The following is a 27,188-nucleotide window of genomic DNA, read 5'->3' as shown; positions in this document are numbered from 1 at the left end:
CGTCCGTGCCAATCTAGATGCGCTTTTGTGAAAAAAAGCCCCAATCGCCATTTTCACCATCGGGGCTTTTTTGCACAAAACAAATCTGAGCTGTCTACACTGGCCCTTTTGCGCAAAAGCTTTGCGCAAAAGGACTTTTGCCCGAACAGGAGCAGCATAGTATTTCCGCAAGAAGCACTGATTTCTTACAGTAGGAAGTCAGTGTTCTTGCAGAAATTCAAGCGGCCAGTGTAGACAGCTGGCAAGTTTTTCCGCAAAAGCAGCTGATTTTGCGGAAAAACTTGCCAGTCTAGACACAGCTGGTGTATCTGAGGGGTTTTGCTCGTGAGGCTTCTGGCTGGCCAGGTAGGCAGCTGAAGCGCTCGGTGTGACTGGTTTGTGGGCTATTTGGGAAGGGCCTCCATTCAGGGGCAGTAAGGAGCCCCGAATTTGAGCAATTTGCTCTGAGTGGATGCTCTCAGCTGTGCCCAGACCCGGCCCGGCCCGTCACAGTTGTTTTCCCCTCTCATAGACAATCATTATCAGCATTTAAAATAGTGCTGCTGTAGAAGGAGCTCCCTCTTCTTAGCAGTCCAGGAATGCTCCCCTAACCCACACGCACACCTGAGCTGTTCCTTGTGGGAATAAGTTAGAAACTGCTGCCCTGCACGCAGCCTGGTATAACCAGTCGGACATGACCCCCCTCCCTCCTCTTCACTGGTGTCTATTTTCTTTTCTCATTGCATGGGGAGCATTAGGACGCACTCACTTTCTCTCCCTCACTCTGTGTATGCACCTGCATTTCCCCAGTTAGAGGAATGAGGGAACTGGAGAGGCTGCCGATGTTCCCAATCGGACACGACTCCCCTCCCCCTTCCCTGGTGTTTAGCTGACCAGACACACTCCTCTGCTTCTTCCTCTTCCCTGACCTTGGCGTTCTTAGTTTCAATTTGTGTTAGGCTTTTTTTTTTATCATGCCCTTGGTATGTTATCTTTAGTATGTTAGACAATGCAACGGCTTGGTATTCAAGGCTAGGAAGCTGGATTTATTTTAGACTTATGGATGTCTAAACCTGTGGAATGTGTGTGAGGTGTGAACGAGAAATATCCAGTTTTAGGATCTGTGACCATTTAAGGCAGGCAAAGACCCTGCAAGGAGATAAATTAGCTGACAAGTGGCCAGGAAGATTTTCTTCTCCTTTTGGAAGGGATGTAACAGCATGGGTGTGTCTACACTGGGCCACTTATTCCGCAAAATCAGCCGCTTTTCCGGAATAAGCTGCGAGCTGTCTACACTGGCCCTTGAATTTCCGGAAAAGCAACGATGCTCTACTGTACAAAATCAGCCGCTATTCCGGAAAAACTATTCTGCTCCCGCTCGGGCATAAGTCCTTATTCCGGAACACTGTTCCGGAAAAGGGCCAGTGTAGACAGCCCAGTAGTCTTTTCCGGAAAAAAGCCCCGATCGCGAAAATGGCGATCGGGGCTCTTTTCCGGAGAAGCGCATCTACATTGGCCACAGACGCTTTTCCGGAAAAAGGGCTTTTCCGGAAAAGCAGCCTGCCAATGTAGACGCTCCTTTTCCGGAAAAATTGAAAACGGAATAGTATTCCATTTTAAGCATTTACGGAAATTCATGCCAGTGTAGACACAGCCAACATGTATACAGTACTTGGTGTTATGTTCCTGTTCATATTTTTTGAACTTAAAAGTTGACAGACAACCTTTATTACCAATAATATGTAATGTACTTTACAATGTTCCTGACATATATTTCAGCTTCCTGGATTTTTTTTTCATCTGGCCTTCAGATATGAAAGGCAGAGTGATTTAACACCTGTTTAGATTTGTCACCCATGTGACGAAATGAAAAGTATGCCGTTTGCAATAAACTTTGCATAAAATAGTTAATTTGCATTCAATTTTAATGGTTCAAAGAATGTCAGGCAAAATGGTCGGCCCTCACGCATGTTCACTTCATCAAATCTGGCCCTCTTTGAAAAAAGTTTGGACATCCCTGCCCTAGTAGGAGTGTGTTGCTATCAGCAGTTCCACAAAGGCCAAATCACAGTACCAATACCACAATAGGGAGACACCAGTAACAAGGATCAAGTACAGGCTACCAGCTAGAGGGGAGTAGCAGAATATCTCAATAAGAAACATTTTGGTACCAACTGACTCCCCAAGAACTAACGTACATACTGCCCTAGGTTCAGGACCAGGTCAAAATTGACAGCATGATAGATAATAAGTTGACAGCATGAAGGATAGTAAGTTAGCCCCTGCTTCTGCAAGGTGAGGGGTGGTAACCCGGTAACAGAGCATGACAACCTGGTATGTCAGAAGGGATGTAATTTGTTTGCACATGTCTATAAAAGAGCACTGCAAAGGGTGATCGCCGGCTGACCATGCTGGGAGCGGGCGCTACAGCATTAATGAGTGTTAGCACATGGTCACAGCTTACATGAGGTGTAGCGGCACAGCAGCGAGTCTGTCTGCTGACAATGATAAGTGTGTGTCATTTGGCAATAAACCTGCTCGGGTGATTTTGATCTTTATCTGATTTGTGGTCTCTGCGGGCTCTCTGGGAGTCGGCTGTGCTGACTTACGTGCACAGGGTCAACGTGTTAGACAGGGGAGCACACACACACACACACACCGCTGAAAGTTTATCATCATTGATGGAGTAGAGAACCAGTCAGGAACCCATTTGAGTGGACCCAGGAACCCTGACAGAGAACGAACCTGACTGAACGATACCCCTGTGCTCCTCTTATTAGTTGACTAGTCGCTCACATCCCTAATCAGGAGGAGTTTGCATCTCTTCCTTCTCCCTCTTGTAGGTCATCAGCTCAGACGCCAGGGCTGTAGCCAGTAGAAGGGTGATTGGGGGTTTTCCTCTCCCCCCCCCTCCGCCCACTGACATTTGCTCAGACCAGGCAGAACCAGAGGGTCATTGACCAGTTGATCCGGCGCTGGATAGCTGGATCTCTGGGAGCCAAATGCCTCTCATCTGTGAGTGGGAATTAGGCAGGAAACAGAGAGAATTTCCCTCAGGAGTGGAGTGGTCTCTGGTGCCCAAGCTCTAACAGAAGTGTTTTACCTACACGACAATGAAATCTGAGAGGTTTTTTTCCTTGGGGGATTTGCTGACGCAGGACTTGTGTGGATTCTCTGATGTCTAGTAAGGTGTGAGGAGTTCCTGAAGCCTTTCCCACAGTCCAGGCATTTATACGGTCTCTCTCCTGTGTGGATTCTCTCATGGACAATAAGGGCTGATTGGTCAGTGAAACCTTTCCCACAGTCAAGGCACTTAAATGGTCTCTCTCCCGTGTGGGTTCTCTCATGGACAGTAAGGACTGATTGGACAGTGAAACCTTTCCCACACTCGTTGCATTTATATGGCCTCTCTCCTGTGTGCACTCTCTGATGGACAATAAAGTATGAATACTGACGGAAGCTCTTCCCACACTCAAGGCATTTATATGGTCTCTCTCCCGTGTGGGTTCTCTCATGGACTGTCAGGGCTGATTGTACAGTGAAACCTTTCCCACACTCTTTGCATTTATATGGTCTCTCGCCCGTGTGGATTCTCTCATGGGCAATAAGGGCTGATTGGCCAGTGAAATCTTTCCCACATTCCTGGCATTTATATGGCCTCTCTCCCGTGTGGGTTCTCTCATGGACAGTAAGGGCTGATCGTACAGTGAAACCTTTCCCACACTCATGGCATTTATATGGCCTCACTCCTGTGTGGATCCTCTGATGAGCATTAAGGTTTGACCTCTGACTCAAGCTTTTCCCACATTCCAAGCATCTATATGGCCGCTCTCCACTGTGGGTTTTCTGGTGTCTACTAAGGTTTGATCTCAAAGTGAAGCTTTTCCCACACTCAAAGCATTTATGGGATTTCTCTCTCATGTGGATATTCTCATGTTCAATATGGGATGACAGCTCGTTCAAACTTTTTCCACACTCTAGGCACTTGCAGAATCTCTCTCCCGTGTGCCCTCTCTGAGGCAGAATAGGGCCTGACTTCTCATTGAATCTTTTCCCACAGTCTGAGCATTCAAAGGGTTTCTTTCCATTGTGATTTGGCTGCTGGCCTGGAGTTTCCTTGGATCGTCCCCCAAATTCAAGGGATTCCTCCACTCTCTTGCTTGGGTTGTTCTCCAGCTGCCTCTCTGCCCTGTGTTGCTTTCTCCAAGCCTCTCCCTGTTCCATACACTGGGAAAAATCATCTTCAGCTCCTTTGAAAAATGTTCCCTGTGGTTTTACAGTTCCAGGGTCTTCCTGCTGTTGATTTGCCTTGTTGTTCCCCCTCACTGTCCTAGCACCTGCTGGGAGACAGGGAGAATCCAAGCAGGAGTCACTGTCTGTGCTGGGGAGAAAGGACTGACAAGGGAATGGCAAAGGCAGAAAGCACAACAAAATAATAGTTGTGGAGACTGAGACATTGGATTCTGCATCCAGACCCGACCCAAACACTCCCAGTCTAGACTGGTGAGTTTTTCCACAAAAGTAACCACTTTTGCGGAAAAACTTGCCAGTTGTCTACATTGGCCGCTTGAATTTGCGCAAGAACACTGACGATCTAACCTAAGATTGTCAGTGTTCTTGCGCAAATACTATGCTTCTCCCACTCGGGGAAAAGCCCTCTTACACAAATGCTTTTGGACAAGAGGGCCAGTGTAGACAGCTAAAAACTGTTTTGCGCAAAAAAGCCCCGATGGCGAAAATGGTGATCGGGGCTTTCTTGCACAAAACTGCGTCTAGATTGACACGGACGCTTTTCCGCAAAATTGCTTTTGCTCAAAAGCGTCCGTGCCTATCTAGACGCTCTTTTCCACAAATGCTTTTAATGGAAAAACTTTTCCATTAAAAGCATTTGCGGAAAATCGGGCCAGTCTAGACATAGCCCCAGGGAAAGAAACATAGGGAGCAAACTCCTGACAGCTGAGATGATGGCTGAGGAGTTGTGACAGGTAGTTGCCAGAATGACACCTGCAGCCCTACTTGGGGGACATGGGGCAGAAGTGAGGGCTGTCATTGATGGCTCATTTTTGGGAGTCCCAGATTTTTTCCTGCAATCGCTGGAAGGTTTCTGTGTCAGTTTTTTCTGACTCCTCACCTGTGCGAGTGCCTCTCAGGATCTCAATTTCTTTGGAGGGCTGGAGATCTGGCACCCACGGCTCTTCCCCTCGTTCCAGCCGGGCGATCAGGTCAGGTTTGGGAATGGGGAATCCTGTGCAAGGGGGAAATCAGACAAGGTGAAGGCTCATTGAGTCTTGGCAGAGTATGTGTCACATGGCACATTCCCTGAGGTCACGCTGATCTGACATGGGACTGCGGTAACTCAGACATTTTGACAGCAGCAGACCTCTGGGCAGGAATGGGGTGGGAGATGTGATAAAATGGGGATTGTATTCACTCTGTTCCCTTTGTTATGTTGCATGCGATTTCTACTGCCCTGTAGTAATCCCATGTGTGTGCCTCAACTTCCCTGGGCCCTGCACCACTATCTAGATGGGGATGGGAATTTGGGGGTGACCCAATGAGGAACGATGCCCAGGCCAGTATGTTCACAATGGCCCAGGCTCATGGTAACCTGAGCGTAGGAGGGGTGTCTGAGCAGGTGACACCTTTTGCCTCTGAAGCAGGACAAAGGTTTGTGACGAGTCTGCTACAGCCAGGGACAAACTGTGGAAGGTGGAAGTGAGAATTGCTGGCTTGAAGGGCAGAGATGGGGGGCAGGGCCCTTGGCTCTGGGCCCCCATCTCCCCAAGAAGGATTCTACAGATGGCTCCTGGCTCCTGTGCTAACAAATCTGTTCTACGCTGTATCCCTGGGTGTGTCTAAACTACATGGCTCCATTGATGGAGCCATGTAGATTAGGCTGATCGGCAAAGGGAAATGAAGCCACAATTTAAATAATCGCGGCTTCATTTAAATTTAAATGGCTGCCGCGCTGAGCCGACAAACAGCTGATCTGCTGCTTGTCGGTTCAGCTCGCTTGTCTGGACGCTCCCGCGCCAACGAGAAAGCCCTTTATCGACCTCCCCATTATGCCTCGTAGGATGAGGTTTACCGGGGAAGTCGATAAAGGGCTCTCATGTCGACAGGGGAGCGTCCAGACTAGCGCGATGAGCCGACAAACAGCTGATCAGCTGAGGGGACGGGAATCCTTACCCAGCGAGGTCACCGCCTCGTAGTTCTCCTGCATGACGTCCCTGTAGAGGGCTCTCTGAGCGGGGCCCAGCAGCGCCCCCTGCCCCGGGGTGAAATACACAGCCACCTCCTCGAAGGTCACCTGCATCTGCAACAACAGGAGCCCCCCAGCCACAGCCCCACTCGTCACAAAGGAGGAGGCCAGAGGAGCAGAATCCCGCCCTGCCCTGCCCAGAGAGGCCAGAAGGCTCCAGGGAAGAGAGAGGGGAGAGAGCTCCTTGTGCCTCCCAGCAGATGGAGCAGGGCTGGGTCTTCTCATCCACCCACCTGCCAGCCACAGGCTGAGGGGGGAGCAGAGCTCTGCAGAGGCGACAGGGACAGGAATCCCAGCACCTGTCTATTTCACGGCAGCCTCTGGCTAGTGAGCTCTGTCTCCAGCGTGAGAAAAATACAATAGGAACGGCCCGGCTGGGTCAGACCAAAGGCCCCCCTGGCCCAGTGTCCTGTCTGCCCACAGGGGCCAATGCAGGTGCCCCAGAGGGAATGAACAGAACAGGGAATCATCAAGGGCTCCATCTCCTTTCCCAGCTTCTGGCAAACAGAGGCTCGGGACACCCTCCCCGCCCATCCTGGCGAATAGCCACTGATGGACCAATGGAGACTCTGCTCACTTTTCCCAGCTCTGTCCCTGGGGAGTTTTAGAACAGGGAGAATGTTCCTTCCCTGCCCCCAATGGGCCTGTTCAGACAGTCGGGCCCTACGCTGAGCATGTTCCAGCAAGTTTATCCCACCCGGCCCCCTCTCTGCCTCACCCTCTGTATTTCCTGCCCCTTCCCCCTCTACAATAACCCCCCTGCAGCTGCCCACAAAATCCCCTACCTGAGCCGACTCCACCGCAGCCATTTCCCTGTCCTGTCTCCTCTGGAGCAAAGTGTAGACGTGAGTCTTCATCCTGTCAGGCAGAGAGGTTTCCAAAGGAGGTTGGGTCCATTTCACACCCCAGCTGCCCAGAGGCGTAGCGAGAGTGTTATGCACCCGGAGGCAAAGGACAAATTTGCGCCTTCCCCCGCCCTCCGCCTCCCCGCCGCCATGGGGCACGGCCCTGAACATGGTGCACAGCTGAGGGGAACTTGTACCGCATCTTCCCCCATCCCCTACAGTTTGGGGCCGGGCTCCCGCATGCACTAACCTGCCAGTGGAGATGGAGGAGGGTCGGGCTTGGAGTAGAGAGGCAGGGAGGAGGCTCCAGCTGCCCATGGCAGGCAGAGTAGGAGCACGTGAGGGATGAGCTGAGGGATGACGGCAGGAGCAGAATGGGATTAAATTGGCACCTCCCTAGCATGGTGCCCAGGGGCAACTGACTCCTCCGGCCCCCTCGCTACGCCACTGCCCCCCCTCCTGCAGATCTATCATCTTATGCGTGTGTAAGATCTGTGAGAGCCGTCCCATGTATCTGCCTGCTTCTGGGTGGTGTCTCAATGCTGCCACACTCACCTCCAAAGAGGGGGCTTCCCAAAGCAGGCCCTTGCTGCTGACCCCCAAGGCATCCACAGGCCCAGTCTCCTTTCAATAGAGCCACTTCCCAGGGCTCATTGATCTTGGATCTGCCTTCCATCCCCGCTCCAACCTTTGCAACTGCCCAGAGGTGCTCACCTTCCGCCTTCTCCATTCCCACCTCATTCACCCCACAGGGACAGTCTCTGCCTCACTTGTCCTAGGACTATTCTACCAAGACGTAATACAAAGTTTCTATGTAAAAGGACTCACTACAAAGCTAAAAACTTCAACGAGAGAATGATTAATACAGAGACGTGTCCACATCTGCTGCAGGGAGACACCTCTGCCTGCCTCCACCCTCTCCCCCAGAGTCTACAGCCCCATTGCAAAGCGGGGGAGTGGAAGGAAAGAGGCTGAGGCCCATCCAACGAGACTGAAGCAGTCATGAGCAAGCCATGCCCGGGAGCCATTCCCCTGTCCATTGCTGGTGCTGTGTTGCTTCAGGCACGCTGCAATGCAGTCAACTCTAGGGTGGGCCGGACAGCTGTTTAACACCTGCACAAGGTTTCAGGCAGGGGGCAGTGCGGGCTGCCTTCCTGCAGAACCCCCATCAGAACTACTGTGCCCTCCTGGCTTAGGAAAAGAATAAACAGGAGGCCTGGAAATGAACCTGCCCAGTCTCACGTTCCCTAGGCAGGGAATGGGCCATCTACATTAGGCCCTAGCTGAAGTATCATGTCCAGTTCTGGGCGCTACATTTCAGGAAACGTGGAGAAACTGGAGAAAGTCCAGAGAAGATCAACACAAATGATGAAAGGTCTAGAGAACATGAGATATGAGGCAAGGCTGAAGAAATTGTCCTTGTTTATTTTGGAAAAGAGAAGACCGAAAAGGGACATGATAGCGGTTTTCAAATATCTAAAAGGGTGTCACAAGGAGGAAGACGAAAATTTGTTCCTCTTGGTTTCTGAGGACAGGACAAGGAGTAATGGGCTTAAAGTGCAGCAGGGGAGGTTTAGATTGGACATTAGGAAAAAATTCCTAACTGTCAGGGTGGTCAAATATTGGAATAAATTGCCAAGGGAGGTGGTGGAATCTCCCTCTCTGGGGATATTTAAGAACAGGTTAGATAGACATCTGTCAGGGATGGTGTAGACGGAGCTTGATCCTGCCTTGAGGGCGGGGGGCTAGACTCGATGACCTCTCGAGGTCCCTTCCAGTCCTATTATTCTATGATTCTATGATTCTAAGTTAGTCCGGACTAACTGCCAGCAGCTACACGTGGCAGTTAAACGGTTATTCGAACTAAGTCCTTAGTTCGAATTACCTGTCACTCCTCTTGGAATGAGGTGTAACAGGTCATTCGAACTAAGGACTTAGTTTGAATTACCGTTTAACTGCCGCGTGTAGCAGCGGGCAGTTAGTCCAGACTAGTGGCATTTAAAAATGGCGACCGGATGGGAAAATGTAAATCAAACGCGGGATATTTAAATCCCGGGCTTCATTTGCAAGTTCGAATGCCTACATGAGCCTCCCTAGTTCGAACAAGGGGGCTAGTATAGACATACCCTAAAAGAGTGTCATAAGGAGGAGGAAGAAAAATTGTTCTGCTTGGCCTCTGAGGTTAGGATGAGAAGCAAAGGGCTTAAATTGCAGCAAAGGGGGTTTAGGTTGGACTTTAGGAAAAATTTCCTGCCTGTCAGGGTGGTTAAACACTGGAATAAAGTGCCTAGTGAGATTGCAGAATCTCCATCACTGGAGATATTTAAGACCAGGTTAGACAGACACCTGTCAGGGATGAGCTAGGGCAACTCAACTTTGGAAGCCCCAGGGGCCACACTGATACTTACAGACCATGCTGAGGGCTTCAACTTAAGTGTGGTTGCATATGCAAGCAAATATACAAATAGCTTCTCTCACACGGACAGGCACGGATACAAAGATTAAGGCAAGACTATACAACACACAGGCCCCATTTAAGTCAGTTCTGCTGATATTAATAAAATGCAACATTTACCCGATTTCTACCCATGACAGCACTTTTCATGAGCAATGACAGTCCAAGAATTTAACTACTAAAACGCATCTCAACAGAAGATCATTACACTGACTGCTTTTTTGTTTTGGTTCCAACTCGCCGGCCACATGATGATCCCCACACAAACCCAAACTGCACTGCGGGGTGCAAACAAACTGGCCGTGGGCAGCATACCAAGTTATTAAAAATATTTTATAAACCGTTCCCTTTTCTCTCTGCTACCGCGTCTCCTCTCCTTGCTCCATCATCTCCCCTGGTGCCTGCTGCCCCCCAATTCCTCACCCTCCCCTCGCACAATCCCCTTCCTCTCCCAACCCTTCCCCCTAGTTTTCCCCCTCCCTTACCTTCTACTTTGCGGGGCAGGAGTCTATGCTTGGGCTCCAGAAGTCCCCAAACTCTGAACCCGGAGCTAGGCTGCACAGCGGAACATAGAGCCTAGCAGTTTTAAAGTCCCGGGCCAAGACATCACGTCACGCCCAGGCATCCTCCCCGCTCTCCTGCAAACACTGCACATGGCGGCAGCAGCAGCCGGCAGCGTGCGCGGGCAAGGGGGAGCCAACTGAACATTGCGCATGCAGGGATGGGCCGGGACCGGGGGGGGGGGGGGAAATGCCCATATAACTCGCCGTCCATACCAGGTGAGCCTGCGCAGCGTGTGCTCACTCTCACTCCAGCCCGGCACCCCCCTAGTGTGGCGCCTGGGGGCAATTGTCCCCCTCCGTCCCCCCTTCCCTACTCCTCTGCAGCTGCCCCAAGCTCTCTCCCTGAAGACAGAGGTTCTTGGAAACCCTCAGTTGTGTACTTACAACACTGGCTGAGCCCACTAAGCACTTTCACACCCTCCCTGGGACAGAGTCCCTGAGACAAACGCTAGAAAAGAGCAGAAATTCCAAACCTACGGCTCTGGAGGATTCCCTCACATTGTCCCTGAGGGCATCGCCCATCCCTCCCCCCTCACATGGGGACTGGGAGGGGCAGGAACTGGCTTTTCCCTGCCCCAATCAGTCTGCCCAGGGTGACAGTGAATGGGTCTGGGCAGGTTTGGGGGGCTGGGACCCTCTCTCCCTACTTCCTGCTCCTGCTGCCCGTCTGGTCTCCCCATTCCCCTTCCTGCCTCCTGCCTGCTGCCCTCTCCCCTCTGCTGGGAGCGTTGGTGCCAGCCCGGTGCCCATGGGCATTTGTTATCCAGTGGGAGCCTGGCAGTGTCAGTAAGGGCAGCAGCTCTGAGACCCGCAGACACACAAGGACTCCCCTCCCCCTGCACAAACTCAGGCTGGAAGAGGCAGGTTTCGCCGAGTCACTTTCCTGCCCCTCCCAAGCTTTGTCCCCCAGTTCTTTCCCCGTCACCTGGAGCTGATGCCAGCAGAGCCTGGGGCTGCCCCAAGGGGCGAGTAACAGGCACCGGGGACGTCCCCACCCAGGGTGGGCACAGAGGGGCTGCAGTGAACGTCTCCCTGCTACAGACGTCTCCGAGCTCAGTCTGGGCTCCCAGATCATGACGTCGGAGGCAGCAGCATCTGACCCAGGAAACTCAGCCAGCTCTAGGGCTCTGTACCCTGAGCAGAGACAGACACCAGCCTCCTCTGCCTGCACCGTAACCAGGGACCCCTCCCCATGCCTGAGCCCCCCTGGGCTGCCCCACAGCCCCCCAAAGAAAGCCCAGCAGATGCAGATTCCATTCGCCCAGCTGGACTCTCCAGAACTGATCCAGACCCAGAGCACCAGAACTTTGAACTGAATTGGAACCAGACTTGAATCAATTTTCCCTTAGTGAATCTGACCTGAACTGGGGGGGAATGCTCCTCCCTCACTGCCTCCTGGCTCTCATAGTCCTCTCACCCCCTTCAGTCCCTCTCTGTCTCCCCAAATGTGGCTGCCCCATCCCCTGCAAACCCTGGGTCTGGCAGCAGCTTCCCTCTATCCTAAGCAGGGACTGGCAACAGCGCCACCGGGAGCACCCTGGGGCAACTGGTTCATAGAGAGCTCCTCCCTAGCAGACTAGGCTACTTAGGGAGATTTTAGGGTAAGTGAGCATGCTCAGTAGTTCTGCTGAAGCCACTGCCCTTCATCTTGCCCACATTTTCTATAATAATCATAATCATAAAATCACAGAACACTAGAACTGGAAGGGAGGTCATCGAGTCCAGTCCCTGCCCATCTGCTAGCGGCTTTTGACAGGGATTAAAAAGGGAAAAAAGGGGGCAAAACGGAGGAATGGGGTGGCCAGGGGCTGAGCAGAGGGCAGACATTTAGGGTGTGTCTAAACTACATGGCTATGTCTACACTGGCATGATTTTCCAGAAATGCTTTTAACAGAAAAGTTTTCCGTTAAAAGCATTTTTGGAAAAGCACGTCTAGATTGGCAGGACGCTTTTCCACAAAAGCACTTTTTGCGGAAAAGCGTCTGTGGCCAATCTAGATGCGCTTTTCCACAAAAAAGCCCCGATCGCCATTTTCGCGATCGGGGTTTTTTTGCGGAAAAGAAATCTCTGCTGTCTACACTGGCCATTTTGCGCAAAACTTTTTCGGAAAACATGAGATCGTCAGTGCTTTTGCGGAAAAAGTGGTCAGTCTAGACACAGCCTATGGCTCCGTCGATGGAGCCATGTAGATTAGGCTGATCGGCAAAGGGAAATGAAGCTGTGATTTAAATAATCGCGGCTTCATTTAAATTTACATGGCTGCCGCGCTGAGCTGACAAACAGCTGATCAGCTGTTTGTCGGCTCAGCGCGCTATTCTGGACGCTCCCCTGTCGAAATGAAAGCCTTTTATCGACCTCCCTGGTAAACCTCATCCTACGAGGCATAACGGGGAGGTCGATAAAGGGCTTTCAGGTCGGCGCGGGAGCGTCCAGACTAGTGCGCTGAGCCGACAAACAGCTGATCAGCTGTTTGTCAGCTCAGCGCGGCAGCCATGTAAATTTAAATGAAGCCGCGATTATTTAAATCACAGCTTCATTTCCCTTTGCCGATCAGCCTAATCTACATGGCTCCATCGACGGAGCCGTGTCGTTTAGACACACCCCTACTGGCATGGGGGATCAAGTCACTAGAGTGAGGCAGAAGGGGCATGTAGGGGAAAATCAGGACGGGGGATGGGAGCCAGGGTTTACATTGCTGGACTTAAGTACCTGATAGGAAAAGGACTTTGCCAAGCCTACTAGGGATGGGACATTTACTTGTGGTTTTGCCTATGAACTCTGTGGTATTTTCCCAAATTAATACCATGTTACTTCCCTCCTTTTATTAAAGGTTTTCTTTTTACACTCAGACTCTGTGAATGCGAGTGGGGGAGCATCGCCCCTCAGAGGCAACCAGAGGAGGTGACTAGGTGGGGGCGTACGCCAATTCTGTCTGGGATGGATGGAGAGGAACCCCTAGATATTGAACTCAGCCCTAGCTGCTGCAGGCACTACCTGCCAGAAGGGTTACAGGAGAAAAGGGAGCAAATATTAAAAAAGAAAAACTAGAATCTAATTTTTGTTCAATAATACATAGTTAAAATTGAAAAATAAGCAAAATATTTGAAACAAAACAAAACCTTAAAATATAATTTCACCACACTAGTACCATTTTTGAATCACTGAACTCCTATAAGTTTCCTCTTATTGCCCCTTAAATGGCATTTTAACCAGGAAGACATTATGGGCTACGTCTACACTGGCATGATTTTCCGGAAATGCTTAAAACGGAACAGTTTTCCATTATAAGTATTTCTGGAAAAAGAGCGTCTACATTGGCAGGATGCTTTTCCGGAAAAGCCCTTGTTCCGGAAAAGCGTCCGTGGCCAATGTAGACGCACTTTTCTGGAAAAAAAGCCCCGATCGCCATTTTCGCCATCGGGGCTTTTTTGCGGAAAAGACTACTGTGCTGTCTACACTGGCCCTTTTCCGGAACAGTTTTCCAGAAAAAGGACTTTTGCCCGAGTGGGAGCAGCATAGTTTTTCCGGAAAAGCAGCTGATTTCTTACAGTAGATCGTCAGTGCTTTTCCGGAAATTCAAGAGGCCAGTGTAGACAGCTGGCAACTTATTCCGGAAAAGCAGCTGCTTTTCCGGAATAAGTGGCCCAGTGTAGACACAGCCTTAAGTTGTGGCCCTCTGCATGTGCTGTGAGTATCTTTGCAGCCCCCAGGGCTTCCAAAGTTGAGTGGCCCTGTTCTAAGGTGTCACAGGAATACTCGTTTTTAATTTTTTTTTAAGTATGGCCTGAAGTCCCTACTCAGTGACATTTTTGAACACACAATCAGCTTTCGGCACATGCTTCATTCCCACTGATTTCAGGAAGAGAACAAGCTGCAGTTTTCTGCTCTGATTGATCCTGAGCATGATTTTATTTTTTACAAAAGCAAAAGAATTCATTCCCACAGTCAGGAGACTGAAAACTGCAATGACAGCAGGCAGAAAACTAGACTGTCGGCAGCTGGTTTTGTGCAGTAAATTAATTACCTGTATTAAAAATATAAGAAGTTATTTGTTACAGATCTCCCCGGAAAACAGGATAGGGTGCTCTGTTCTTGAATAATATGCAAGAGAGAAATTGCTAATTCAACAAGCTGGAAGAGTCTCATGTAACATTCTGCTATGCAAATAACCTGCAAAGCAGTGTATTTGACCATAAATTTGTCACTTCGCCAAATGAAGCACCTTTTCCTGTCCCCAGCCTGGCTGTTGGTTCTGCCCCCCATCCAACCCCTACCTCCACCTGTCAGTTCTGCCTCAACCCCACATCACTGCCTTGTGCAGTCCCCATATCTGCCCCTTAGGGCCCCTCAGCCCGTCCTGCAACCCAAGGGGTTCTTCCCCCTCCCCCTCCCATCTCTGGGGCTGCAGAGAGGAGTGATGAGTGTGAGTGGGTTGCAGAGTTGAGGAAGCAGAGGGCTGGTTAGACAGGAGTCCTCCAGAGTCAAAGAGACTGTAGTGTCTGGGACTAAAATGTAGCCTATAGACTAGAGCTAACCTGTTTGCTTGCCTATAGGTAGCTATATGCTTTCTTATGGCTCATTTGTTTTATTATAGTGGTTTATATCAAACTAATTTGGCTGTAACGTAAGAAACCCACAGGACATATCCTGTATGTTAAACTAAGGCAAATTAGTGATAGAAATGTAGCCGTGTTAGTCTGGTGTAGCTGGAACACAAAACAGGACTATGTAGCACTTTAAGACTAACAAGATGGCTTATTAGGTGATGAGCTTTCATGGACCAGACCCACTTCCTCAGATCAAATAGTGGAAGAAAATTGTTACAACCATATATACCAAAGAATACGATTACAAAAAAATGAACACATATGAAAAGGACAAATCGAATTTCAGAACAGAAGCGGGATGGGGTGGGGGGGAAGGTAAATGTCTGTGAGCTAATGATATTAGAAGTGATAAAAGATAGCTTCCCCAATTATCACCTCTAATATCATTAGCTCACAGACATTTACCTTCCCCCACCCACCATCCCCCTTCTGTTCTGAAATTTGATTTGTCCTTTTCATACGTGTTCATTTTATTTGATTGTATCCTTTGGTATATATGGTTGTGACAATTTTCTTCCACTATTTGATCTGAGGAAGGGGGTCTGGCCACGAAAGCTCATCACCTAATAAACCATCTTGTTAGTCTTTAAAGTGCTACATAGTCCTGTTTTTTGTTAAGGCAAGTTAGTATATTTGTCTGGGACCTTTCATCCAGATAGCACAGTTAGCTTACAGATGTCTGGGACCTTTCGCTCCAAAAGCAAGGGCATGTCTACAGATCAGGGCTAAAGCCGAAGTAAGCTATGCAACTTGAGCAACGTCAATTGTGTAGATTAAGCTGAAATAGTTTATTTTGGCTTTTGCTGCTGTCTACACAGCAGGAAGTCCAAGAAAGAGCACTCTTCCTCCGACTTCCCTTACTCCGCCACAGGGTTACAGGAGTCGGAGTAAGAAGGCTTCCAGTTTGACGTTATGTCAACATTATGTCAAAATAACTTCTTGTAGTGAAGACATGGGCTTTGTTAATGTCAGTTTAGGGTTGCCAGGTATCTGGATTTGAACTGGACAGTCCAGTATTTGAGCTTTCTGTCTGGGAAACAAATTAAGTTAATTAAGTTTTTATTAGTATCATGAGTATCAGTACATAGTTGCGTACTGCCTGGCTGGGAGATACGTTCACACTACGTGAGCGTGTCTACCAGCCAGGCAGTACGCAACTACGCAGTAGAGAGGAGGGGGGTGAGCATGGGGGCAGGGCGAGATAGAATCCCCGGGGCCACACTCACTTGTGCACCCCACCGGGACCATGCGTGGGACAGGCAGCACCTCGGGATCTGCCCCGATCCCTGGCGGCTGGTTCCCTCCCTCCCGCTCCCCTGCTGGCCAGCCCCATTCCCCAGTGGTTTTTTCCCCCCTGGACAGTCCTGCTCCCCCTCCCCAGCCAGCTCTGCTTCCTGGCGGCCAGTTCCCCCTGGCCAGCCCCGCTCTCCCCGACCCCCTCCTGGCCAGCCCTGCTTTCCGCTGGCCATTCCCCCTTGCTTCTCCCCTGGCCAGCCCCACTCCCCCTGTCCCCTTCCCGGCCAGCCCTGCTCCCCTCCCAGCCGGTTTCCCCACCCCACCACTGCATCTGAGATCAAGTGTGTCCGGTATTTCTTTTAAACCATCTGGTAACCCTACGTCCGTTATTTCAAACTAACACTGCTGAGTAGACAGAGCTCAAAAGACAACTTGCATATGTTTAGAACCTTTCACCTGGATAGGTGGTGATAAGATACAGTGACTTTTCATGGAATAGGGGCTTCCAAAAATACCCTCAAATATAACAACTACACCACAAGCAGAACAAAAATAACATAGAAATAATGTAGGTGAGAAAGATCCAATATCACAGGCCCTTACACACAGGGGCTGTGTCTACATTGGCACCCTTTTCCGGAAAAGGGATGCTAATGAAACAAGTCGGAATTGCAAATCCGCGGGGGATTTAAATATCCCCCGCGGCATTTGCATGAACATGGCTGCTGCTTTTTTCCAGCTCGGGGTTATGCCGCAGAAAAGCGTCAGTCTAGACGCGATCTTTCGGAAAATAAACCCTTTTCCGGAAGATCTCTTATTCCTATTTTATTTTCCGAAAGATCGCGTCTAGACTGGCGCTTTTCTCCGGCATAACCCCGAGCCGGAAAAAAGCGGCAGCCATGTTCATGCAAATGCTGCGGGGGATATTTAAATCCCCCGCGGATTTGCAATGCCGACTTGTCTCATTAGCATCCCTTTTCTGGAAAAGGGTGCCAATGTAGACACAGCCAGGGTGTGTGTGTGTGCAAATGTTGCGGATACCCCACCCCCCCAAGGTTCCCCATGGTCCACTGAACTATGAAAGGGAGGGGGAATCAGCTCCTCCCCTACACCGGTGTAGCAACAGAAGCAACTATATGTCAGAATTCACTACTTAGTCTACGTCTACACTGCAATGTTAAATCGGAAATAGATATGCCATTCGTGGTATGCACATTGCATATATTTTTCTGATTTACTTTTGAAAGAGGCTCTTTCAAAATTTGGAGCATCTACACGGAGCAAAATTTTGAAAGAAAGTGCTCTTTTGATACATCCCTTATTCCTTGTAGAATGAGATTTGCAAGGCTGCTGAAAGAGCGTGCCTGCTTTTTCAGATTTTTTTTTTTCGAAAAGCAGACACGTTCCTTGGATGTAGAGTTGCTTTCCCGAGATATCCTAAGAAAGCAATGCAGTCTAGACATAGCCTTAGAGTGTATTGAGCATGCACACTGGAACGGAGCATGCTCAGTGTCAGAGCTGCTGTGACTGCTGCCCTCACATGGATTCAGATACTGCTTCTGGCTCTTTACAAGCATTAAAAAGAGGTTCCAGGACAAATCACAGCAGGAGGTGGGGATGGGCAGGGTGTGAGCAGGGGGCAGGAATTAACCGGCCTCAGAGGGGGTCAAGTAACTTTAGGGTGAGACAGAAGAGGGGCTAGAAGGGAAAAATCAGGTGTGGGGGGGTGGAGCTGCCGTTTGATAGGGGCGGGGTGTTCCCATCCCTTGTGTGGGAGTTTTGCCCCCACACAGGGAGGGACAGTGGAGGTAACAGTTAGCTAGGGGGGTGAGCCAGCTGCCAAGTGTGCAAAGGATAAAGAAGGTAGAGAGGTAGGGGGGGTTTATTTTTCCTCTCGGGGTGACAGACCAACGCGGGAGCACAGAGCAGCTTCCTGACTGTGCTCTTAGAGGTGCAGCTGCCCTAATGCCTTGGCTCTCTCCTCTAGCCCCGCAGCACTTCTCTCTGCACTGCTACAGCCCAGGACACAGGGTGCTTCAGGGATGCAAGTGCAGGTCCTGTTCCCAACAAAATTAATGGCCAAAATTCATTTGGTTTGACGTACGGCTTGTCAGCTTCCCTGTCCCTGAGAGCCTGCCAGCTAAGGCCAGGCTGACACTAGAAGAGGTTTGCTGACACAGATTTGCCCTGCAATGGAATTCTGTTGCTTCCTGTGAAGGTCTCCCACAGCCCTTACACTGAGGAATGGATTTCACCTTGGCTGTGTGATTCTTGGCTCATTATTACAAGAATACCTTGCTTGTATAGAGCACTTTTCTCATCTCTCCCACTCTGAGTGCTTTACAGAGACGGGCAGCATTGTTAGCCTTATTTTATAGATGGGGAAACTGAGGCACGGAACCGTGATGGGACTTGTTCAAGGTCACTTAGCAGGCCAGGGCATGGCTGGGAACAGCACTCAGCTCTCCTGAGTCCTCATCTAGTGCCACTAAGCCAACTGCCACACTAGGATGGCCAGACAGAATGATCATGTGGGCACCTAATTCCCAGTTATATATGTATATATATGGAGATAGAATCATAGAATCATAGAATATTAGGACTGGAAGGGACCTTGAGAGGTCATCGAGTCCAGCCCCCTGCCCTCATGGCAGGACCAAATACTGTCTAGACCATCCCTGATAGACATTTATCTAACCTACTCTTAAATATCTCCACAGATGGGGATTCCACAACCTCCCTGGGCAATTTATTCCTATCTCATAGAACTGAAAGGGACCTTGAGAGGTCATCGAGTCCAGTCCCCTGTTCCCATGGCAGGACCAAGTACCATCCCTGACAGATTTGCCCCAGATCCCTAAATGGCTCCCTTCAGGATTTAACTCAACCCTGGGTTTAGCAGGCCAATGCTCAAAGCACTGAGCTAAATGTCCTGCGCCTCTATGCAGGGGTCTTCCTGGAAAGTGGCAAACTACAATTGGAATACCGTTCCAAGTGCTGCCATAGGCTTTGCATCCCAGCATTTCAGGCGTTCTCTAATTCCCAGTGCCCTGAAAGGCAATGCATGAGTTAGAGCAGCCCTGTGACTGCTCTTATTTACATTAGGACCTAGCTACACCTCCAGTTGTTTCATAAAGGGGGAACACAAAAGCTGAAAGCTACATTCTCTGCTTACTTTCCCCCTCAATCGTGCCACAAGATCAGGGCTGGGACAAATGAGAATTGGGACATGAGTGTCTAAAACAGAAGAGTATGAGAGGTAGCCATGTTAGTCTGAATCTGCAAAAGCGGCGAGGAGTCCTATGTCACCTTATAGACTAACCGAAGTGTTGGAGCATAAGCTTTCGTGGGCAAAACCCACTTCGCCACATGCATCTGACGAAGTGGGTTTTTGCCCACGAAAGCTTATGCTCCAACCCTTTGGTTAGTCTATAAGGTGCCACAGGACTCCTCGCCGCTAAAACAGAAGAGAGAACACAGCCTATGAACCAGCCTGGCATAAATTAATTAACAAGTGAAGTGAAGAGAGAGCTAATAATCCTTTTAGGAAGATAGAATATTTTTATACTCCAATATTTTACTTTAAAAACCAGATAATCAAGTCCACACAGGGGTTTTATATCCCACCAAGAAACTATCATGTTTACTTAGTGAATTAGGCGCCTGCTGAAAGTAAATAAAGAGCAGTTAGAAGATAACCCTGTTGGCAAGCAAGTTGTAATTATTCAGAATGGAAGGTTTTAGATGCTGTGAACGATTTTGGACACAAAAAGCTACCTTTTCCTTTCTAGTCTCCCCTCCCCCCTTCACTTTTGCACTGGCAGCCAAGTGAAGCTAGAAATGCACCTTCATCGCACATACGAACGTCTATGTGTATATGACTATTATGCAGTTATCTTATTTAGTTGCATACACGTGGCCTTACTGTGCATGCAGAGTGGGCATCTGCCCATTGCTGCATGTGCAAATTGGATTCAAGGTGGCCTTTGTAGTACATTCAAATTCTGAGAAAGGAGAGAAAATGCTAACTGGCCAAGAACACAAAGCTGCCACAAAGAGACAGGGCCTTGCTCCTGGGGAAAGGGATGGGGCTAATCAGACCCAGCCTTCCCCCAGCCTGTCAGAGCATGGGGGCGGGAGCTTCAAGCAACATGCTGCTCCTGCCTTAACCTGGGCAGCCGGAGCACACTTACTTGGGGAACCATGGGAGGTGGTACATTCACACCCTTGTGGTCCACATTTACAAAAAAAAGCAACCCCCCAGCACAGAAATTACTGCGTATGGGCCTTTAGCATGAATATGTATGTATATGCCATCAATATGTACAAACATGTTAAATGTGTCCAGCCTATGGAGTAAGTGTGGCCCCATTAATTTGTGGATGAGGAAGTTAAAATGGGGGCTAGAGGGAGGGCTGAGGCTCTTATACGTATAAAACAGGGTGCCTGGAGCTTGTGTTAGGGAGAAAAGAGGAGAAGAGATAGAGAAAAAAAGGAGGACAGGAGGAGTTAGAGATTAGTCTCTAAACTTTGTCCTTAAACTTTTTTTTCTAATAGTTTCTTAGGATACGTCTACACTGAAAGTCTACACAAGCCGTGCAGACGTGCCAAATTTCAAAATAAGCTATTTCGAAATAAAATAGCATCTCTTATTTCGAGTTTAGGGTGCAGTATAGATGCACCCTTAGTTTAATCTAGATTTAGGTCAGTCTGTTAGGTAAACTAAGTTAGCTTCAATAAGCTTTTAGCATTAGCCTTTGCACCTCTCAGTTGAGAGCTGAGAAACCTGGACCTGACCTGCTGTACCAGAAGCAAGGCTTGTCCTTCGTCTCTTTTCACTAGGTTATCAAGATCAGGTGTTAACCACCGCATATAGAACTAATGCCATATGTCCAATTTCTTTTGTGCTGATCTCTGTTTAATGAATTGATCACTCAACAGCTGTTGTCGATCAGTACACACAGACACATACAACCTCTTCCCCCCACCAAATTAAGCGTGTAGACATGTCCCCCTTGTCTAAACACTTTGAAGTGTCTGTCCCCAGTTCAGCGATTAAGTTTATCCCTATTCAACAATACACGTAAATCAGTTGCTTCACTGCAAGCACATTCATGATTCCCACAGATTCTGTATAAAACTGGACTTCCCCTTAAGGATTTCAAAACAAAAGGATTCGGTGCACCCTCCTCCACCCCAGGAAAAAGCAAGAAAAATAGTGGCAAAAGGCAAAAAACTGCAATTAGAGCCCTGCAAATCCATGGATATCTGCTTTATAGCTGCAGGTATCTGCATCTGCAGATGTGGATATCTGTGGCTCCTTTTTGCAGATACAGATACAGATATGTATACACATTTTTTATCTAGAACCTTGCATATTTGCAGTTATCTGTTTTATATCCATAGGTATCTGCATCCATTGATGTGACTATCCAGGGCTCAGTTTTGCAGCATTGATACAGATAAGGATGCGGATAAATGTTGTATCTGTGCAGGGCTCTATAGTAATAGCAGTTGGGTTTGCAGCTGAATGTTTCTTTCACTATGCTAAATACAGGAAGTTATTTTGTTACAAATCTTTCTTTGCCTTCACTGAGTGTAGGATCTGGCCCAGAGCTCATGAACAAAACACAGTAACAGTATAAATGAACAGCGAAGCCAAAGTGTTATAAAAATGGTGTTGCACTATGAGAATGATTTGAAATGTATTTGAAACGTATTTTGTATGTACGTATAACGTAAAAAGTAACAAAAATTCTCATGGGATTATCTAATCTTTGTATTATTAACAGTCGTACAAAAAATCAGTGGCCCTTATGGATGCAATAAGTCCTTTTTCTCAATGGCTTTCGAGCAGTCAAGATTCACTTACCTGATTTGAGAAGTTTTATGACCTTTAGGATGTGAGCTGGCCTTCCAAAATCCTCATCCAGTAACTGATAGTTTATATTCCAGTGCTCATTCCATTGTATCAATTTGCACAGCTGTGTCTAGCTGTAAAATAGCTGCAGCATTTTATTGTAGCTTTTCCTTACAGTTTTTAAAGAAATCCATTTTGTTCCACACTGGTACATGCGCTTTTCTCCTTCGGCTGAGAATGCTGAGTTTGAAACAGCAAGTACTAGAGGAAATAACCGTTCTGATATGGGGAAATGAGTCATCTCTTAAAGAAACAGCCACATTCCTGCCAAAAGAGAAGTATCAGCAGCAGTAGATGAAAATATCCACATAACACAAATCACCTGAGTGCAATAAGGATTTTGAAGGGACTCTTCTTGGAGTTTGTTTGTTTGTTGTGAACTGCAGCAAATGTCACATATAATAATAATTACTTTTTAGAGCTGATCATCACAATAAAAATTCTCCTGTGGATAATTAGGAACAGGATGAGCTGGGTCTGGGTCCAGAGTCACATTCTCTGGGGAAAGAGAATCAGAGCATTAGGGGCCACGCTCAGCCTGGGAGAGGTTGGGACCATTTCTCACACTTTCCAGCAGCCCCTTTCCAGCTGGGGAATCCTGGATCCCAGGGAGCCCCTGGAGTGGACACCTGATTCCTCTGTCTGACTCCCAGAAACAGATCAGTAGAGAGAGCTAGAGGAAAGAGACTGAGTCTGCTGGGTGGGTGCAGTGAGGAGGCTGGAAACAGATTTATCCACCCTGGGAACCCCCCATCCCTCAGCTGGTCCTCCTTGCCTTGTCCTGGGAGAGGCGGGGAAGAGGTGGAATTGTGTGAGGTAGCCCCTTCCCACCCCCAGGGGAATGGAGCCTGTGGTTTCACTGGAGGGAAAGCCATTCCTTGACCCATGAAGATGTGACTGGTATGAAGGGAAGGGCCAGAAAGAGCCCAACCCAAAGGAATGGGAGGATATAGGAGAAGAACCAAGGGGCAGACACACTCACTCTACTCATTCAAAGTAGGAATAAGAGCCTCCGGAAAAGGGCGCTTTTTCCGGAGGATCGGGGCCAGTGTAGACGCTCTTTTCCGGCTTTTTTAAAAGCCGGAAAAAAGCGGTGGACATTTTGTGGCATTTCCCTACTACGACTCATGAAATTTACATGCCCCTTCCAGAAAAGGGGCCAGTGTAGACGAGCCCAGAATGTTTCTGCTCCTCATCATGCGCATGAACTGAGCAGTGAGGCTGGTATCAGAATTGTTTGGGTGGCTTTAGCTTGGGATCTCCTCAGTGCCTAACGTGTTTATTGCTAGAGGAGTGTGTTTGATTGGTTAATTTATCTCCACGTTCACTACAATGTTTCCATGGGAATTTTCTCTTTCGATAAAGAAAATCTCCCCCTGGAGTCTCACCCTGTAGGTGTGATATGAGGGGTTCCCCCCTTTTCTCTCCAGTTCATATGATGGGACATCTGGGAGGTGCAAGGGAGGAAGATGAGATTTCATGCTGCCGTATTTGTAACGAGGTCCCCACTCTGAATGAACATATTGTCATGGCAAACCCCAAAAAGAAGTGACCTTCTTACCTACTGAACATCTCTCAGATCAATCACTAGATAAGTCCTTAATCTGGCCTAGTTGCCTATTCAGTTTATGTCCATCAGCAGTGGTCATATAGCAAAGCTTTTGGCAACCACATGATCGCTGGTCATGCAACAGCATTCTGAGATAAACATGCTTGAGAATTCCCTGGTCTTCCATATTAAGAATCTGCCCAGACTAAGAAAGCCACCAAAACTCAACCAGCACTGACGTCATCGTGATTATTGGATTCAGCTTTAAATATCCTTGAATATTTTAACTTATAGAACTGTGTTTTATTTCTGAATCAGAAAAAGACAGAAGGACAGACACATGCAGAGAATGTTAATAAAAATCTGTGACTTGTATGGGCTAAGATACAGTGTTCGGGTGCTGGTTGGAGATAGTATTTCCAGTTATTAGTATCTTTGAGTTTGTGTTCGAATTTCTTCAGTGAAGATGTTTCCACGGGAATTTTCTCTTAATTTAAATATAAACAGCCCCTGCCACCTCACCCTTTGTCCGTGATGCCAGAGATCTCCCACAGTTCTTCTCCATGGCTCCTGGAGGGAATAAAAGGACAAATGAGATTTCTTTCTGTGACATTCATCACTGTTAACTGACACAATAATGTTCAAGGTATTACAGAGGGATACAGGCCCTCAGCTCTTTCTGAAGAGGCTTGATAAAAGTCTAAACTCCTGCACTTCTGTTTCCTGCAATCAACAGTCTCTGAGCCGCATGGCCATATTGAGAAATAGTCTGTGGGTAAGATTTCCTGTTTCCTCTTCTTCCCCCGTCCCCAGTTTGTTTCTCTCATTCTCCCGTTGCAGCATCTCCTAACCTAGACCCTGCTAAGGCTGCCCTGCAAAGCAGCGTTACACACATTAGTTCCTTTGCCGTGACTGGAACTTTGACTCTGGCCAGACTCAGGGCCTTGCACTGTGAGCTCCTTGGGGCTATTTACTCGGTGTCTGTGCAGAGCTCAGCACAATGGGGCCTTGTCCCATACGGACTGAAATACAAACACAATCATTGGCTGTGTTTAGACTGGCCAGTTTTTCTGGAAAATCGGCTGCTTTTCCGGAAAAACTTGCCAGCTGTCTACACTGGCCGCTTGAATTTCCGCAAAAGCACTGACTTCCTACTGTCAGAAATCAGTGCTTTTTGCAGAAATACTGTGCTGCTCCTGTTCGGGCAAAAGTCCCTTTTGCACAAAACTTTTGCGCAAAAGGGCCAGTGTAGACAGCTGAGATTTGTTTTCCACAAAAAAGCCCTGATCGTGAAAATGGCGATCGGGGTTTTTTGCGGAAAAGCACATCTAGGTTGGCACGGACGCTTTTCCGCAAAAAGTGCTTTTGCGGAAAAGCGTCCGTGCCAATCTAGACACTCTGTTCCGAAAATGCTTTTAACGGAAAACTTTTCCGTTAAAAGCATTTCCAGAAAATCATGCTAGTCTAGATGTAGCCATTGTGTAGATGGAGGCAGGAGCTGGTTGGGCCAGATTCACTCTTGTGCTGGCAAAGGAGGGAGTCAGTGACTGCAGAGGCTGGGGCAGAGCTTGGCACAGGCTGGGGAAGCCCTGTGGTCCAGTCTGAGTTGCCCCTCATATCAGTGGCCCCGTGGGGCTTTTCATGAGTCAGCCTCTGTCCCTCCCCAAAAGAAATCATGAAATTAGCCCTCAAATCACAGTTTGATTTGTTAGGATTATTTTGTGCAGTTGGTCGTTCGGTGTCTGAGCTCCCCCCTGCTCGTGTGCATGTGTGCGTGTTTGCGTGTGTGTGTGTGTGTGTGCGCACGTGCACGCACACACCTTAGAGGGTGGCAGTGGGGTCCCTGCTCCTCATTCCTAGGCTGGAAGTCGGGGGGAGGGACAGAGAATCTGGCTGCTACTCACAGGCAATGACAGTGCATCAGAATCTGCTTCCCATGAGAATTGGCTCCTTTGCTGTTACTGAACATGCTCCAGTGAGCAGAACGTGCTCAGTCACATCCCCTGACGTTGCTGCCTTTGCTTGAGAGCACAGGCTGCCTCCTGCAGGCAAAGGAGCGTAAAGCAGGGAGGTGAAAGGGGAGGGCAGAATTTGTGCAGGGACCAAAAGGAGCAGGGAGTGTGGACCTGCGTGGCTGTGAGAGAAGGGAAAGAGAAGGCCGGATGGGCAAATATGGGGAGAGGGGGCAGGAGCTGGGGTTCAGAAAGGGAGACTTGCACTGCCCCGTGGGAGATAGAAGGAAACCCCCTCACAGGGAGGAGCAGAGGGGATAACAGAGACCACAGCTCAGTGGTTTGGCTGCCAAAGCAGGTTGTGGCCAACTGGGAGTCTTGTGTTCCTTGCTGAATGGTCCAGCCCAGCCCCACTTCCATGGGCATCAGATGAAAGCCCAGCTGGGGAAGGCAAGAACCAGCCGTGCTTCTTCCACTCCAGGCCCCTCCCCTGAAGCCAAGCTCCGCCCACCCCCCCCAGCCCAATCCTGCGTGGCCACATGAAGAGACGGGGCTAGCATAATGCCCCTGGCCTGGCCCTCCCAAGCTGCGCTGCCCCACTGTAGCCCCATTTCTCCCCCACACCCCCTGCCAGTGGCCAGGCTGCCAAGCTGGACTGCCTTCCCCAGCATCTGTTCTAGTCTTCCCTGGTGGCACCCCCAGCCTTAGGCAGTCAGTCATGTAAGCAGTTTGGGGAAGGTAGTACCTTCCCTTGCCTACATTACTGACCACCCATGCCCACCTCCCCAGCAGGGCGGGAGGAAAGGAAGGCGTGTGAGTGCCTGTCTGTTTGTGTTTATTTGTTTAGGGTCTGTCTCAAACCTGCACCCAGAAACAACAGCTCATCTCTATGTGACCTGTGGGAGTGAGCTGCCAGCGGAGGCTGGATTCAGGGAAATATTTTATCATTCTGCTGATACCATTATTGGACCTAACCAAGTGAGTTATAAGATCAAGAACACATATTCCTGCATAATCTATGCTATCATGTGCCGAAAGTGTCCGTGTGCTATGGACATTGGACAAACATCTCAGACACTTCGCCAAAGGATTAATGCCCACAAAACAGATATCAGACAAGAAAGGACACTCTCTCAATGACTTAACCACCTGCATTCTGCTACAAAGACCTTTTACATCTGCACTTGAAAGGGAATCCTCTGAACTGTCATTCATGTTAAAATTCGACACCCTCCAAAAAGGAATGAACAAACACTCAAACTATCTTACCCATTACCAAGATAGCTTCCCCAATTATCACCTCTAATACCATTAACTGACAAACATCCCACTCTCCCCACCTCTAATATCATCAATTCACAGACAGTTACCTTCCTTCCTCCCCCCCCCCCCCCCCGCATTCCCCTCCTGTTCTGAAATGTGATTTGTCCTTTTCATATGTGTTCATTTTTTAAAATTGTATCCTTTGGTATATATGGTTGTGACTATTTTCTTCCACTATTTGATCTGAGGAAGTGGGTCTGGCCCACGAAAGCTCATCATCTAATAAACCATCTTGTTAGTCTTTAAAGTGCTACATTGTCCTGCATTTTGCTTCAGCTATTTTACCCAGGCACATACCCCCCCCCTTGCAAAAAAACCAATGCTTTTTATACAGATTTTTGATGCTTCAAAGAATGCCTGGCTATTTTATGTAGCAGCCCCAGTCCTGCACCCAGCCTCCTAGGAGCCAGCAGTGGGGATATTACCCCTGGTAGCAGCATCGTAATCCCCATCACCCTTCCCCACCAGCAGTTGCTGGTCCCAGGACCAGCCAAGGA

General features: G+C 48.7%; 1 protein-coding gene across 4 annotated transcripts; it reads right to left on the bottom strand.

Moving 5' to 3' along the window:
- Positions 1-94: 94 nt before the first annotated feature.
- LOC102448580 (uncharacterized) lies at positions 95-22,073 on the bottom strand. Of its 4 annotated transcripts, none has more exons than XM_075914001.1 (5): positions 21,820-22,073; positions 7,027-7,150; positions 6,169-6,295; positions 5,111-5,224; positions 95-4,319 (listed from the first exon to the last, which is right to left on the bottom strand). In XM_075914001.1, exons 2-5 carry the CDS (start codon positions 7,096-7,098, stop codon positions 3,079-3,081), a joined length of 1,554 nt encoding a protein of 517 aa, XP_075770116.1. In that variant the 5' UTR covers positions 7,099-7,150; positions 21,820-22,073; the 3' UTR covers positions 95-3,078. The 4 variants fall into 4 exon arrangements, with proteins under 4 accessions (XP_075770116.1, XP_075770115.1, XP_075770113.1 ...); XM_075914000.1 differs by having other exon boundaries at positions 7,027-7,099; XM_075913998.1 differs by lacking the exons at positions 7,027-7,150; positions 21,820-22,073 and having other exon boundaries at positions 6,169-6,956.
- Positions 22,074-27,188: the final 5,115 nt, after the last annotated feature.

This window comes from Pelodiscus sinensis, chromosome 32 (genome assembly GCF_049634645.1).
Source record: "Pelodiscus sinensis isolate JC-2024 chromosome 32, ASM4963464v1, whole genome shotgun sequence".
NCBI classification, from domain to species: Eukaryota; Metazoa; Chordata; order Testudines; family Trionychidae; genus Pelodiscus; species Pelodiscus sinensis.
Note: the sequence above shows the minus strand (reverse complement) of the source record. Positions and strands in the feature narration are given on the sequence as shown.

Bases quoted from the DNA above. Each gene is read 5' to 3' on its own strand.
- LOC102448580 (XM_075913998.1), bottom strand. From the start codon at position 6,466: ATGAGAAGACCCAGCCCTGCTCCATCTGCTGGGAGGCACAAGGAGCTC. The intron at 5,225-6,168 runs GTAAGGATTCCC...CCCCTTGCACAG, and splicing joins CGAGGCGGTGACCTCGCTGG to GATTCCCCATTCCCAAACCT. The intron at 4,320-5,110 runs GTGAGGAGTCAG...CCTGTCTCCCAG, and splicing joins CCTGAGAGGCACTCGCACAG to CAGGTGCTAGGACAGTGAGG.